The sequence below is a fragment of the Python bivittatus genome, unplaced genomic scaffold (assembly GCF_059951505.1).
Source record: "Python bivittatus isolate LINGU-HERP-01145 unplaced genomic scaffold, Pbiv_v1 ctg000400_np1212, whole genome shotgun sequence".
Taxonomy (NCBI): Eukaryota; Metazoa; Chordata; class Lepidosauria; order Squamata; family Pythonidae; genus Python; species Python bivittatus.
The window spans coordinates 10784795-10802197 of record NW_028277073.1 but is presented as its reverse complement, the minus strand read 5'-3'; the positions used below and the strand labels follow the sequence as shown (position 1 = coordinate 10802197).

At 37.2% G+C, this 17403-nt stretch overlaps 1 protein-coding gene across 1 annotated transcript in view; it reads right to left on the bottom strand.

Annotated features, from left to right (window-relative positions):
- Positions 1-17403, bottom strand: part of PTEN (phosphatase and tensin homolog) — a 58367-nt gene that overhangs the window by 19066 nt on the left and 21898 nt on the right. The window contains exon 5 of the mRNA XM_088144421.1: positions 14223-14461. Within this exon, the coding sequence (XP_088000547.1) occupies positions 14223-14461 (239 nt within the window). The remainder of the gene's footprint in view (positions 1-14222; positions 14462-17403) is intronic.

Sequence of the window (17403 nt, the reverse complement as noted above, 5' to 3'; positions counted from 1 at the left end):
CAAAAGCAATATTCTGTCATAAACAACAGTGTGAAATTGAAGAAAATAATGTGGTTACATCAGTACAGAAAGCTACGATGGTGAGAGAAAATTTGTGAACCCTTTAGAACTATCCTGCATTTCTATAACCTGCATAATCCTGCATTTCTATAACCTACAACGCAATCAGAGCTTCCTCTAAGTCTAATTAATAAATAAATAAATAGATCCTGATTAAGCAAACACACCCAAAACAGGGTATCGTGTTAAGTCTTTACTGAGCATATTGAGACAACATTTATTGTCTTTGCTGGAAAAAGTATGTAAAGGCCTAGGAAAATCAGTTCTCTTACAGGGGTAAACTGAGTTAGATGTTCCAATCAATAAGATGACAATTGGGGGTGAGTTACAGAAGCCTCACCTATAAAATACTAACAAATGTTGGCTCAATCCTCAGTCAAAGAGATAATATATAAATGGACAAAGTACTCCACCATTGTTATATTTCCTAAAGGTGGTTATCCAACAAAAATTATCCTAAGAGCAAGGCATAAAATACTCTGGTGGTCACAAAGAACCCCAGGATAATGACAAAGGATTTGCAAACCATTTCTGCATTATCTCATGTCAGTGTTCATGAGTCTACCACAAGGACAACAATGAATAAAAGTGGTGTCCATGGGAACATACCAAGGAAAACCACTGTACTCCAGAAAATACAAGGCTGAAGTTTGCCATAGACCACCTAAATGATCCATTAGGCTATGAGAACATTTTGTAGATAGATGAGACAAAAGAGGAACTTTTGGGCATTTATGAGACAAGTTCCTTTTGGAGAAAATGAAACACTGCATTTCACTAAAAGAGCCTCACCCAACCATGAAGCAGGGCAGTGGAAGTATGGTTTGAAGCTGCTTTGCAGTATTAGATCCCAGGTAGCTCTCAAATTCTACAGAAGACTGTCAAGGTATCTATCCATGAGCTGAACTTTATGTGAGTCATAAACATGGCAACTATCCTCAACACTTAAGTAAATCTACAACAGAACTGAAGCAGAAGAAATTTTGCATTTGGAATAACTGGGTCAAGGCACTGATCTTAAACCAAATGAAATGGTTGTGGCTTGACCTGAACTGAGCCTTACATGCAAAACAGCCTCAAAATACCAATGAGTTGAAGTAGTTCTGTAAAGGGAATAGGCCAAAATATCTCCAAGCCAGTATGTGGGACTGACCAACAGGTGCAGAAAATTTTCAGTTGAAGTCACTGCTGCTGAAAGAGGTACCACCAGTTTCTAAATCAAAATTTTCACACATTCTTTCCAACAAAGGCAGTGAATGTTGGCATAATATGTTCAATGAAGTCATGATACAGTACACTGTTTTGTGTGTTGCCTGTTAAAGAGAAATGCTTTATCAATTTAAGAGAACTTAATCTCAGATCACATTTGAATTATACTACAGCACAATTACAGATAGTTCTAAAGGGTTCACAAACTTTCACAACTGTTAAGACTTTTCTACAATTTCTATAAGATACTCTTTCCCATATACTCTTAAATGAAAAATCACTGAGAATACTGAGAAACCATCTTTGTAAATCACAAATATGAAGGGTTCCTATGCAGATTGGCAGTTAATCCATATAATTGAATGAAGTAAAGACTACTGGAAGCTATAATACTGTAGGATAGCTTGTATGCTGTGTGGATGACCAGAACTACATTTTTTGTTTATTGTGGTCTTGGACCAGTACAAGGATGATGCTCTATAAAAGTGTACATAGTCTATCTTAAAATAACAGCAACCTAGGATAAAATAAAATTAAAAGCTAAAATAAAATAAATATATATTTATAAAACTATCTAACTAAACTCTATGGGTGCAGTCTAAGGTGCAGCCTATACTAGGTGAAGATTTTTTGTTATTCAGACATAAATTCCAGCTGGAATATTCTAGGCTGTTTTATTAAGATAGCAAGAATTCCTACTATGCTAAAAACTTCATAGGCAAACAGGAGATTACTGTTCAGAAGCAAATAGAAACAAACAGAAAGGCCAATATGTAAAACCAAGTTAATGCATTTCTTAAAGGATAGCGTTTCATACAATATGGAGGGGTGCCCAGTGAGGTGTCTCCTTATCAAGAAATCCTGACAGAAATAATTGATACTCAGAAATATAAGATTCATGGGTAAGAAGTATAAAGGAGTGGAAGACAGAGAAATAAGCTGAAATATGTAGACAGTGATGTCTCCCAACTAAACACAATGGGATGACGTGACAATAAACATCTTTCTCAAAAACCAGAAATGCAAAGTATATGCCCTTTTCTAGAAAGAACAGATGTCTTCAGTGTCAGCAAGCAAAATTTCTAATAACATGCTTGGTTAGATAACCACATGTATGCTTTTCTCTCTGACATTATGAATTACTGACTGAAAAACTCTTGGATAAACTTTATAGGGACAAATTTTATCCCTCCTCAGAATGTAACCAATGACTCCTGAGATCAAGAAAAGACAGTTAGACAGTCAAAATTTGCACAGTAATCCAAAGAACTGATATTAGCAGCATAGACTAGGGCATCATGTATATGGGCTGAAGGAAAAGTAATGCCCCAATGCTTTAAATTGCTAACAGACGGCAGTACTAAGGTGCTAAAAGCTCTGATGTGTTTTTTAGCATGTTTTTTCACTTCATTTCACAGGAAGTTGCCATGAGAAAATATTGTGCTGCTGTTGTTCATGAAATGGGACCCTTCAGTGGGTACTCATCAGCACGCTTTAAGCAATGCGCCATGATATTATTTTTTTTTACTGCCAAACCCAATTGAAATTCATTGACAAATCAGGTTGTTTATGATGATGATCTGTGTTGATGTGAGTACTGTGCATCACTGGCCAAAAAATGTTAAAAGATAGTAAATTGGGAAGCGCTGATCTGTGTGATCAAGAACAAAGGGGATGGCCTGTGATAGCCTCTGATGAATTTCACATGAGAAAAGGTTGATGAATTAATTAAGGGCAATCAGCAGATGACTCAATGGGAAACTGATGTCAAGCCTGGCATTTCACAAGAACGTGTGGTTCACATTATTGATGTTCTTAAATATCAGAAGTTTTGTGCAAGAAGGGTTCCCTAAATGCTGACAGCAGAAATCAAAGTTTCAAAAGTCAAAATTTGCCAGCAATTGATGTCATGCTACAAGAATGAGGGTGAGGAATTTCTTCATTATGACAGACAACAAAGCATTGGTTCACCATTGTGACCCAGAGACAAAGCATCAGTCCGTGGAATATCATCACAAAGCTTCACTTGAAAAGAAGAAGAAGGAGGAGGAGGAGGAGGAGGAGGAGGAGGAAAGAGAACTCAAAGTTCAACAGGAAAATTCACCATTGCATGTTTTTGGAATGCAAACAGTATTATTCATTTGGATTTCTTTGAACTGGGAACCACTTTCAACTCAGAGCACATTACAACATTCAAAATTTTGAAACAATGATTAGGTTCATAGTTATAAGCCATTCTAGAGGCAATTGCAAAGCTGGATCTCACTGCCTTACTTCATCTGCCATATAGTCCAGACTGAGGGCCATGTGACTTTCACATTTTTCCAAAATTGAAAGATCTATTTGATTCAAGTGAAGAGTTGGAAAGGACTGGCAAGACTAGTTGAAGTATGGGGTCCTTTTGTGACAGCTTTAAGAAGCTTGTCCACTGTTGACAGAAAGGTTTAGAAAGTGGTAGCAATTATGTGGTGAAATAGATATAGATAACAAAAGATGTCATTTCAAAGATTATTTTCCTGTTTCATTTATAAAAATATCCCTATTTAAACTAAACTCATGGAGGTATAGATATTACTTTTCATTCAACCCTTGTGTATCTAAACCTTTCTCTGAGAAAATGTTTCGATACAAGGGGGAGAGATATTTTGATGGAATTAAAAAATCCATTTGGAGAATTGATGACCCACGTGAGAACTTTTTTTTTTTTTAAGCCATGGATTCAAGAAAAGTATACCTGGCTGGACTGCATACTTGCTTGGATGGGTTGCAAACTACTGTTTCAGAAAAGTGCCACAGCGTCTACAGAAGGTTAGAAAATGTCTTTATTGAAAAGAACACTCACATTCATAATATTAGCTTTTTTATATTTATGTTCTTGATCAGTATCATATTTAAATTTCCCTAACTATAAAAACATCAATGCAGACTATCATGTCATAACATTAAAAACAACATAAATACACAATAAATATCTATTGTTGCCTCAAACTTCAAAATACTTCAAACTAAATTACACACTCTGCTCCAGAGGTTCATTGGTAAACTCCGGTCTTGAGTGCTTTTTGAAAATACAGCAGGAAAGGGGCGTACCTCACCTTGGTGGCAAGCTTTCTATAGCAAGGGGGCTGTCCCTGAGAAGGTCTGCTTCTTGGCTCCCTTCCCCTTGACTTCTCATGGTAGAGGAATTCTCAACCTGACCTCTTGGCCTGCATGGAATGAATTAGACAGTTCCAGTGGTAACAAGGATCTGAGTCACAGAGGCTTTATAGGTAATAACCAGCATCTTGAATTGGCCTTGGAAGTATATGGTAATAAATGGTGCTCCCACAAAATTGGTGATATTCTGCTGTACCAGCATTGGCTAGTCCATAGGCAGGCAACTGCATCCTGGACCAGAGGAAGTTTCGAATTGCCTTTAAGGGCAACTTCATGTAGACCAAATTGCAATAATCCATCTACAAGGTAACATGGATAAAAATTACCATTATCAGAGCCTTAAGATCCAGAAATGGCTGCAACATCTACAGCAGCTGAAGCTCAATAAAAGTCCTCCTTGTTATCGCGTCCACTTGCTGTATCAACAGGAACTGTGAGTCCAGAAGGACCCCCAAGTTGCAGATCTTTTCTTTCAGAAGTAATAACATTCCATACAGAGCTAAAAATAATGGAGCTCTACAACATAAAAGCTTCTGAATAAACAGTACTCTGTTTTGCTGAGATCCATACCAATCTGTTCCATCAAGCCCTTCCCAGGTATGGGGTCAAGACTTCTACCACATCTTCGGTGCAAGCCGGGATAGATATATAAAGCTGGGTATAATATTGATGACTGCCTCAACTAAACCAACATACGACTTCTCCTCAGATGCTTCAAATACATTTGAAACAACTTGAAGAAGAGAGCTGAGCACTAAGGCATCCCCACATTGATGGGTCCAGGGCTCAACCTCTTGTCTCCACCAACCCTGACTGCAACTGGAAGGGGGGATGTTCCCTTAATAACCAGACTATTTACAAGCTAGAATTACATCCACAGATGTCCATTACTGTAAAGCTGAGAGATCAACAGGAAAGGCCACTATTCTGATGCCAGTCTGAAAATCTGCAGTGTCTGAAAGCTACTGCAATCCACACCCAATCTTACTTTGTGTCTATTCTCCTTCTTGCAAAAGTATGGTAATCACAATATCACTGACGTCTCCCACTCTTCTGTAATCACTTCCTCTTTCTTCATCTATGCGAATTCCTGAATCCACAGTGGTAACAACCAAAGGACAAAACTGTTGCCCTCATTGTCATCTCCACTGTTATACAATTTAACAATCCTATTTCCACTATTCCTGCCAAATACAACACCATCCAGACCTCTTCCCTGATGCTTCATCTAAATGTTCCACAACTTCAGCTTTCTACTGTTGCTGTCTTCAATCCATGACTCTTTTCTGTCCTTCCTCCACTCAAACTCTGCTTCTCTAAGTCTCAGCTATTACCTGTCTCCAAGTTTGTCTGAATACCTTCTCTCATTTCCAACCTGTTTCACATTCATTCCTCACCACTCCTCCAACCTCCACAATCTCCAATACGATTTTCTGCTCAATATTCAATTTCACAGTGTAACTGACCCCTATATGCACTGTCTCACTTCACTGCTCCAACAGACCATGGGTAATCCAGAGAAAGCCACAAAATGTTCAGATAACAACTGCAAATCACCATCAAAACAGGAAAGGGACATTATTTTAAAAAAAAAATCCCTGGAGTTTCCAACCAGCAAAATGCTCAGGCTACTATGATGGTGAAAAAAAGGGGGGGGGAGTGTTACATTTTGCTCTGTCAAACAGAACTGGGGTCAACAGCACAGAGTCCATAGTCACCATTACACCAATTAAGCTATGCAAAGAGGCATTCATCAGACATTTTTATTTGCCAGTGAATGAAATGGCATTCACATTTACATATGGGAGGGAGGGATGCTTTCTTGCCAAAAACTGACTGGAGAAGAGGTAAAAGCCCTCCATTTCAACTGTCCTAGGCAGAGGGTAAACTTCATCTCTCCTATCAAAATTTCAGCAAAAGATATTCCCGCATCCCCCAAAGCAGGGCAATGGAGTCATATCTCCACTGACATGCATTGAGGAAAATCTCTACAATTGTATATTTATTGTAAAAATAAATTGCTGCATTCATTTTTCAAACAACTAACCACAGACTGGTAACCATTAGATTGCAGGACATGATAGTATAGCTAACCATATACTACAAGTAATAATAGTAACTGGAGAATATCCAGCACAAACCACCACATACCTAGTTCATGTTATGTTTAGTTACCTTAGAACCCTCTAACTGAAAGTCTGAGTCAGGTGTTTTTTTTTTAACTGTTTGAAGTTCTGAATGCATCTTTCAAGGCTTAAGCAACTTTACGATTTGTCTTCTATACACGTAACCATCATTTCTTGAAAAGAGGAAGGATATTACTCTGGGATAATTCTGAAGTAGTTTCGGAATGAACATCTAGTGCAAGGAAGTACAAACTTTTTGCAGCTGAGAACCACACTTTTACCTCTGCCTTTGAGAGGTGTATAAGGTATGGCTGGTGTACATTTTGGGTCTTCTCCTTGAACATTGTCACTTAATGAGTCCCAGAAAGCATGCCTTCTCTCTTGTGGCTTTTGCCTCTGGAACAGTATTTCCCCCCCCCAAAAAAAATTTGCATTGCCCAAACCTACAAACCTTTAAATGAGCCTTGAAAACCTGGCTCTTCCCCAGATCCTGGAAGAAGTGTTGGTTTTTGCATAATCAGGTCTTATTCTTTTTGGTTTCTATTATTTTTATTATGTTTTAGCTATCTCACTGAGATTTTTTTACTGATTTGTTGTTGTCCTAAGCTATCCGGAATCATTTAAGTTGGGCAGCTCTAAACAATACATACACACATACATTCTGGGACAGGAAGTGATTCATGATGTTCTGGGTATGGTACAATTCATTTTCTACATCACCAGAAACCAGTGTTAAGTGCCATGAAAATGTATGTCTACTTTGTTTCCATTTTCAATTAACCTCAATTAAATTTTGCAACTGAATTCTGAACCATGATTAATCTTAAATATGGATGATTCAAAGTAATAATTGTCACTGAATACTACAGTAGTCCCAACGTTGGATAGCTTTTCCTCCTTGAAATTTTGAACCAGAATCAGAGTGGGTAAGTTGAAATATACAATGGGAAACAGACACTTAGGAAATTGGGAGGGGCAGGTCAATTTGCTATTGTGTGTCATAACTGTGCATAATCTGAAGCCAACAGTACCTATTCAGTCCACTGCCTCCATCTCAGAACTAGCCTGAAACTAAAATCATATGGATTTAATCTACCCTAATTTTTAAATTATCTTCTTTCCTACTACCTATTTCTCTTTTTAATATTAGTCTGATGAGCACCTCTAAAGAATTTGAAATCTTGAGCCTTTTTGGTGGTTCACTGATCCTAGATATTATTTGGAATGGATTCTGGTATTTTGTTTCACTTCATTCTGATTAAAAATCCAGTAACGCTGAAACATGATACAGAATTGTTCTGACAAATTTCTTGTTTACTCTTAATAAAACAGATTGAATGGATCTACTGAGACAGATTAATATCCCACTGGATCAGTAATGAGAAATTCAATAATTCAGAGCTAGAAAAACTGCAAGGCATAAAGATTTATGCTAACATTTGATCCTAGCCATCTTTAAACAGGAAGCTCTAGATTATAGAGGGAAAACGATGAGATTCTGAAATAATTACGGCTCTGGCAAGCAACCACGAAAATAAAGGAAATCCCATAAAAGAAAGCTAGAAATGATGTCCTGCATACACCGTGTCTGAAAAATCAAGGCTTGAAGTGGCACAGTCAAGATGTTAAGGCCTCATCAATGAACTTTTTGGACAGTTTGGAATTCTTACTAATATCACAAGCAAACAAAATACATATTGTGTAGGAGACTCTAGGAACTTAATTGCTGCATTTTAGGCTTTGATCATTCTCAAAACAAAACTTGCTAGACATATGGAAGGAAAAATGAACTAGGATCAAAGTCAAATCAACCAGTAACAAAACTATGGAAGAGAATTTCCTTCTTGCTCCCACTCCCATGAAATCACAAACGTATTAAGAAAAGAAATCATTAACTGACTCCTGGCTCTAGAATTTACTGTGCTTGGTTGGTACAATAGCAGATAAATATTTATAGTCTTGCAGAACCTGAAAGCATCCAAAATAGCTTACATATGTGTATTTACAAATGGAAGTCTGTACAGAACCACCAGTATTGGAGTAAATTAACCTGAATAACTAGAAATATTGGTAACAGTTTACAGAAGATAACTGAAAAATATGTTTAAAATGAAATATAATTGTTTTTTAATCTTTGAATCATAGTTTATGATTTTAAAATAATTATTGTTATTTTGTGTATTAAGCACACCAAACACTCTAATTCCCCTTGAGTCTTTCACTGGATATTTCTGTAATTTATACACTGCATCTGAAGACAGTAAACCTCCTGCCTAGCTATTTGATGAACCTCTCCTGAAAGGCCTCCAGTTTCACCCCCAGAAGTCCAAAAACTAATTTCTCAATTGGAAAATAGCAAAGCTCTTGGCAAAAATTAATCTTACCAGAATTCTTAAAATTAAATCCTACGTGATGAACATCTGTGCTTACTCCCCTCTTCACAACCATAAATAATTTCTTATGTCTCCCTAAAGATTGGATTATTATCCAATCTATTATTATCCCAATTTACAAGAAAGGTGATAAATGTGACCCTGCAAATTACAGGCCAATTAGCCTTCTATCTGTAATCAGTAAATTATATCCTAGATGTCTGTATTACAAACTTCTGGACTGAATGTCCTCCAAAAACATTTTGGCCCAATGCAGGAGAGTTTCAGGTCTGAACACCCAACCATGTATCAATATGCCATATTATATCACATAGCTGAGAAATATTACAGTCAGCCCAAAGGTGCCCTCTATGTAGCCTTTATAGACTTGAGGGTAGCCTTTCCACAAGCATTCCATCAGAACAGCTCTGGAAGAAATTAGCCACTACAACAATAGACTGCCATCTTCTAAGGCTAATAATGCTATTATAACCAAAGCACAACCACTCAAATTAAGGGTAATATCCTTGGTGATATAACTGATCCCATCTCCGCTAGCAAAGTTTTTAAGCAAGACTGTATCTTTGCCCCATTATTATTCAACTTTTACATTAACAATATTGTTGAGATGTTTGCTAAGCCAGAATTCCATCCTCCCTCCTTGCCCACTGCCCCATGTCTATTCTCCTTTATGCTAATGATGCAGCTGTACCATCTGTAACCCAAATAGGCCTCCAAAGATGCCTTAAAGCTCTATTATTTTACTGCTCTAGAGAACACCCTGAAATAAACTACTCTAAAACAAAAGTATTGGTATTCTCTAGGAAATGTGTTAAGGCCCCAGTCAGATGGATGATCAACAACAAACTGATCAAGCAGGTAAAATCCTTTAAATATCTAGGTCTCTATTTCCAATCTTCTACCTGATGGTCTATTCAAAGAAGAGAGCTTGTTTGGCATCCCTTGCAACTGCTAAGTTTGTAGGTCAATTTGGTAATAATTATGCCTCAGCATCTATTGAACTGTTTAAAGTTTAAGAACTTTAAAGAACAATTTAAAGCCAAAGTTCTGGGTTTGATGCTATATGGTGCTTAGCTGTGTATTTATAAGGACTCTCCTAGATTAGAAGCAATACAATCAAAATTCTTGAAAATCTTACCTAGTTCCTTATTCAACTTCTAAAGGTCTAACATGACTTGAATTAGGCTGCATTTCCTTTGGGGCATGATTAAGACTTTGCCATCTTAGATTCTGGTTGAAATAAGTTTATTGGGGAACTTCCTTAGTCCATCTCACATGCTTGCTAGATAGGTTCTTTTCTAACCTAAGAAGACAATTAATGAAGATTTGGCATACTACAGTCTCATCTTGTCAGCACTACCTGCTTTGGGACTTGATAAACCCTGGCTTGGCTGAACTAAGCAGAGGATTTGGGATCTAGATATCCAAAATGACAGAGTCAAGGTCTCCAATACTTTTTATAGCATAATTGCTCTCCTCCTTGGACTGTCCCTAGATACAGTGGTACCTCGGTTCACAAACTTAATTCTTTCCGCGACTCTGGTCGCGACCCAAATTGGTCGCGACCCGAATCAAATTTTCCCATAAGGTTCAATGTAAATACAGTTAATCCATTCTGACCCCTCCGAATTTGGTTGCGACCCGATTTTGGTTGTGTCCCGAATCAAATTTCCCCATAAGGTTCAATGTAATTACGGCTAATCCGTTCTGAACCATATGTATTTTTTTTTTAAACCGCAAAAATATGAAACAAAATACAGTACGAAGAGAGAGAACGCTAACCTTGCTCAACATGACTTCTGGCGTGGAGGACAGGAAGGCAGGTGGGGAGGCAGTTATTGCTTGGAGGGAGAGTCCCCCTCCCTACAGGAAGCCATGACCACATGTCACCCGATCCGGCGTTCGCGATCGGAGGCAAAATTTTGCGAACGGAGCTGTTCGTGACCCGAATTGGTCGTGAACAGAAGCGTTCGTGACCCAAGGTACCACTGTATTTCTTTAATATCTTATATGTTCCACATAGGAGATTATTTACTTTGGCCCAAATTGCACTACCTATTAGGGCAACAACTGGTAGATATGTAAGGCTCCCATATGAAAGACAAACTTGTTTCTGTTCACACTCAGAAGTAAATCTGTCTCACATATGCTATTAAAATCTCCATTGTACACCCAATGGCAATCAAGTTTAATGCTCCCAATTGTTAATAATTGTGACCAGGAGGTTGTTACCCTTCTGAGTGACCACGCTTCAGAAACCTCTAAGACGGTTGCAAAATTCTTATCAATAGCTATAGCTGTTAGAAGCTGTCAGGTTCCCCTTTTATGTCATTAATTGTTAGCTATTAACTGATTTAGGATTTTCTTGCAATTTTAAAAATTCCTTTTTATGGTTATTGTACTGTATTACTGGTCTTTTTCTTGTGTTTGGACTTGGACCATAAATAAATTTTAATTGGTCAAAAAACAAAACAGAGTTCCAGAAAAGTAAGAATGTTCACAATTCAATATTTTCTGGTTACCTCAAAAGATCTTCAACTCATACTCACAAATCACTGAGATTATAGGTCAATTACCCCTTCACTTTTATACACATTACAGAATCAAATTCTTACATTGCATAAATGGTGATAAATAACTTACATTTCATTTAAGGCCAGGTTTTTCAAAAGGTGTTTTACATATTTTATATATATAGTATCATATTTTTATACACTGCATACTTTCAATTATTGCTACTTGGATACACAGTATTTGTGAAAAGAATTCTCAGACTTTAGGAATATCCTAGTCTGTTATAGTTTGAGGAAAAAAAGGTTTGGAATATGGAATTGCTCTCTGTTAGAAATATCACTTTTTTCCATGAGTACAAATGTGTTACAATTTAGTCCAGGTAGGAAACATCCTACAAAATGAACTACATTATTTACAGTGGTACCTCGGGATACGAACGCCTCTACTAACGAACCTTTCGGGTTACGACCAGCTCCGGCCACAAAAATTTACCTCGATGTGCGAACTCCGCCTTGGGGTACGGTCATTTTTCCGCCCTGACACGTGGTCCGTGGCCATTTTTCCGCCCCTGACACGTGGTCCGCGGCCATTTTCCTGCCCCTGACGCGTGGTCCGCGGACGCCAGAACGGATTAACGGTAATTACATTGAACCTTACGGGAAAATTTGCTTCGGGGTGCGACCAAATTCGGAGGTCGGAATGGATTAACCGGATTTACATTGAACCCTAAGGGGAAATTTGCGTCGGGTTACGACCAACTCGGGATAAGCCCAGAGTCACGGAACGGATTAAGTTCGTATCCCGAGGTACCACTGTACTGCCTTAAAAACGTGAGCATCTTAAGCAGGGATGTGCAAACCATTTAGGCAGAGAGCAATACTTGGTCTTCAAGTGGCATGCTAGATAATGCCACTTCAAAAGGCAGTAGCATCAAGTCAGATAAATGTGCATTGATCAGTTAAAATGATTAGTCTCCATGCATATAATAACCTTATACCCTCTCTCACATTAAAATCACGATTTAGTGCTAACTATGGGGAAGCTACAGCATTGCAAACTAATTGCAAAGCTTTAGGGAGAAAATATGCTTCCTGAACTTAAGGATCAAATAATTCTGATTCAATACAAAATACCTTTAACATAGGTTTAGGTGATATCTCTGACTCAAGAACTATTTGATGTGTGCTTAAAATTATTTAGTATTTTATAATATACATTATACATTAAAGAGTTAAAAAGCATCAATAAAAATAAACTTTATTCCTTTCTCCGGGACATTAATCTGTAAGCAGGGTTTTTTTTTTCCTACATTAATTTTTTAGTAGAAATAGGAAGGTCTGTTAAATAGCTACAACTTAACAAACCACCAAACTGGACAACTTTTGTCAACTGAAGATAAACCTCTCTCTGAAGGTGCTTTGTAGAATCTAACCCTGCTATATTCCCTTTCATCCACTCAATATAATTTATAAAATAGGAAAAGGCAATTTGCAGCATTGGCTGACAGTACATGATCCATGACAGCTGTACCATATTTTGAAAAAGCAGATTTTGGATATGATGATTACAAACTTCCTTAGTTTTAAAACTGAAACTGCCAGTTTCAACCCTAAAAATTGAACTTTTCAACTTTCAACCTATTAAAATACTTTTCCTTTAGTAAAAATTGCACTCAAACTGAGCAGATTTTTTGAAGGAACGTACTTACTAATGTATTTGGAAAGCAGATGCTTGTCCTCATTATTAAGAACTAATGTATCTGTTGAGATATTTGCATGCTTCACCCAAAACTGGTGGCTTTTTTCAGAATTTTTTTTTTACTTATAGGCAGGGTTAACAGATCAATTAACTGAAATTCATACAATGAATCAACTAAGCAAATTATATCTTATTAACATATAAGCAGGAAGCAGGCACATTAATGTGGCTTCCTTCCCAAATGAAACATAGCTGTGCCCTTAACAGCTGCATCAGTAAGATAATCCTATGTGAGGCTTTCATTATGTGTATTTCCTCTTTTAATAAATATTACATTTCTGACATGGATCAAAGGGGAGTGTGTAATTTTCCTAACAAGGTAAGGCTCCCTCAGATTGAGCTTGCATTCTAATGACTGCTGATATTACAATAAACTTTTCTTGGCAACAAAACAAGTCATTTGCCATTGCCTTCTTCCAGGATGTTTCTTTTTTTCTTTTTTCCCCCCAACTTCCCAGCCTGGTCTATGGCTTTGGGATTTTCTGGCAGTTTCCCATCCAAGTCTTAACAGGTCTGATTTGTCAAGCTTTCAGATAAATTCAGGTAAGTGCTTCTACTTGCTCTGTATCTAGTAAAAATTGATGATACTCATATGAAACTAGACAGTGGAAACAGGAAACAAGTATATTTTCCAAATATTATCATAATTATATATAGATTTGTTCATTGTGAACACGTGTCAGGTAAGAAAAGAGAGCATTTACTAAATGGCTGAATGCTTAGAGTAACCAGATTACAAATCTAAGAAAGTGGAGCAAAATGCACTGTGGTGAATCTGAAATCTTAAACACTTTTCATTTTTGCAGTGCAAAGAAAAACGAACACATTTTTTTCTAAAGACAGTTGTTTCTGATCACAAAAGTGAAAGGAAATTAAATAACTCCACAATATTATTAATTGCACATTCACCATCCATAATACACTAAAGACACAATAAAATAAAGTGAAATCTAAGAATCAAGACTCAGCAAAGAGAAGATCAATATGGAAAAGGAAAGTTTCTCACCTTTTTATCTCTGGTCCTTACTTCCCCATAGAAATCTAGGGCTTCTTGTGCCTTCTGAAACCTTCCTCGATGTAACAAATAAGCACAAATCATTACACCAGTTCGTCCCTTTCCAGCTTTACAGTGGATTGCTGCAACATGATTGCCATCTTCACTAAGCCATCGATCAAGATCTTCACAAAAAGGTTTGATGAGCTCTAGCTGTGGTGGGTTGTGGTCTTCAAAAGGATACTGTGCAACTATAAAACAAAACAAAAAAATGTATTACTAAACTGAATGCCAATTTTCAAAGGTTTTTACTGTATTCCTTACTTAAAAAGCTGATGTATAGTTCCTTAAGTAAAAAGTTCTGAGTGTTACTGAGTCTAAGTCTATTAAAGATTATCATGCACAGATTATCTTAAAAACACTGCTTTACAACTCAAAATCATAACATCATTGCTCTCCATTTCCTCCAAGAAACTCCAATGAAAAAATCTAGAGATACTGAAAACTGCCCATAGTTTGGTCTAAATAATCTATCTGACTATGTAGTTAAAAAAAAAAAAAATAGGGATACCCATGAGTTCCTTGGTTTTACACATGCACAGAAACAATAATTGCAACTAGATGTAAAACTTAAACATGATTTAGTATCATATAAACAAGCTTTAAGTTCATTAACTCCCTCTTTCAATTTTCATATTTAGCACCAGCAAGACTAATGATATATTCTGGTTTAATTTGTTGCAATCAACTACAGGTAGTCCTTGATTTACGACAACAACTGGGACTGGAACTTCCATCGTTAAGTGATGCGGTCATTAAGTGAGTTGCACCAAATTTTACAACCTTAGTTTGCAATCTTGCCATGGTCATTAAGCAAGTCACCATGGCCATTAAGCGAATCCAGCTTCCCCCGTTGACTTTGCTTGCTGGAAGCTGGCTGGGAAGGTTGCAAATGGCAACTATGTGACCCTGAGATGCTGCAACTGTTGTAAAAACATGCTGGTTGCCAAGCGTCCAAAGTTTGATCATATGACTGCAAGGATGCTGCAATAGTTGTAAGTGCGAGGACCAGCTGTAAGTCGCATTGTCGTAAGTTTGAACGGTTGTTAAGTGAATGGTCGTAAGTCGAGGACTACCTGTATATGTAAAATTAATCCCAGGCCAAGATTCAAATGTAACTGAGTTTAACTGAAAATGAAAGCAAGTTTTCTACCACCTCTCAGCCAGGGAATGTGTGGGTAAAGAATGAACTGCGCATAACACTAAAGCAAAGTTTATAAATTACATTAAATCAAGATAGTTGGTAGTAAAGTAAATGTATTCAATAATGAGATAAGATAATTAGCTTATTTTCCTTAGTTCAAAATTTTGCTGCAAGGTGTTAAATCAATGAGGTATGTTCAGACAAATCAAAAGCTAGCAAGTTGGTCAGCAACAAAAAACATTTCACCACAAAATGTAAGAAAACAGTCTTCTAGATAGCTTCAGCTTGCATATCACTGAGTACCAAAAATTCTTTATATTATTGACTGTAATGAAAGAAGACTACTGAACTTTCTACAAAAACTATATTCACTCTTGCAGATTGGCAATTCATTATGTTATAGGACAGGTTCTTCTCACCCTGGCAATTTATCTGCATTGCAGTGTTAACAGTCCCTTAATTCTTTCTTGAGAACAGTTGGGAAAGGATTAAATAGTTACATTTCTCAGTGACTGAGGCAGTCCGGGGGGGGGGGGGGACTTCTGATGAGATCACTACAGAGAAGTTGTGTTACAATGGACACTTTTAAACAGACGCTGGAAGGCTTCATGATATCCAGCTCATGAAAAAAAATGGAGACCTTATTTAGGCATATGTTTTGACATGTGAAAGGCTCAACCTACAGAATGGGCTGCACACACGAGTCTCATATTTTCTCTGTCTAAACTCTCTACCCCTTCAGTTGGAGGTTTGAAGGGCAGCTGTGCTTGATTTCTGTTGAATAAACCACTAAGCACAACATGCAAAACAATATTCTTTATAGTTCTGAGATATGTACTGCTTTCACTTTCTTTACACAGTAGTTTCCAGTTTAAAAGTATACATATTTTACATGTTTCTACAGGAAGTCTATTTGCTGCTGCTCCTCTACAGTGGCCGTTTATTGTTAAATACAGGTCCATTCCCAATCCATCTTTTAGGATCTTTAAAATTTGAGAAATGTTATGGCCACTCTCAGAAAATAGCTATTTCAATGTGCATGGACAAGGTAAAACAACCATTTACAAGAAAGCAAAATGGTGATGCTGTTCCCCATACCATTATTTACACCTTGCTCTCTAACATCAGTTTACCATGTATTTTACTGGGGTAGTGGGCACACTTCCAAAGAGAGGACTGAGGTTCAGCCCCTAAGATGTCTATTTTCAATATGCCTCAGGGGTATATGCAGGGCCCAGAACAATCTTTGGAATGAAATGTCTGAGATGTTCTGTTTTGAACTGTAAGACTCACAAGACCCTCTGCAGGCTATACCTATTTATAGTGCTTCCTCCTTTTTTTAATTAAAAGAATCCAAAAATAATAAAGGAAAATCATATAGGCTATGGAGCCCAGCAAGTAACATGTTGCTGGTTTTTTAATCATATGAAAAACCTACTATATCAAATAGAAGTACGTGGGCACACAGCTACAAAAGCTGATGCATTAACAAATTAGATTCCTTGCTTACTATATGCTGGGGTATACAACTTGTAGTCCATGGGTTGCATTAACCCCTGAATGCCCATTTTGTGACTGTAGGGTATTCCCAGACTACATACTGAAGATACTTACTTATTTATTTGCTTTATACTATGGGTGATGAAATCTGAGAGCAAAAGAGTCAAGGTTTTGTTTTGGGTGTTGTTGTTTTTTTGCAGTTACTTTTCCTGGGGCTTCTCCCCAAAAACGAACCTCTCAGAGACCTAAGATACCTGCCTTCTCTCCAATGAGATGAATTTTATTCTTCTTATTTCAAAGAAACAATATTTTATTGCTTCAATCCCTCTCTTACCAAAAAACTGACAGAGTATACTCTGGAGATATCACTTCATTAGCTGAACTTCTTGTTGCTTTCAGAGATCAAATAAAGTGCAAATTCTGGCTATAAAGAAAATATTAGTCCTAATTACTATCTGAAACTTATAGAGCCACAAATAGGTATCCTGT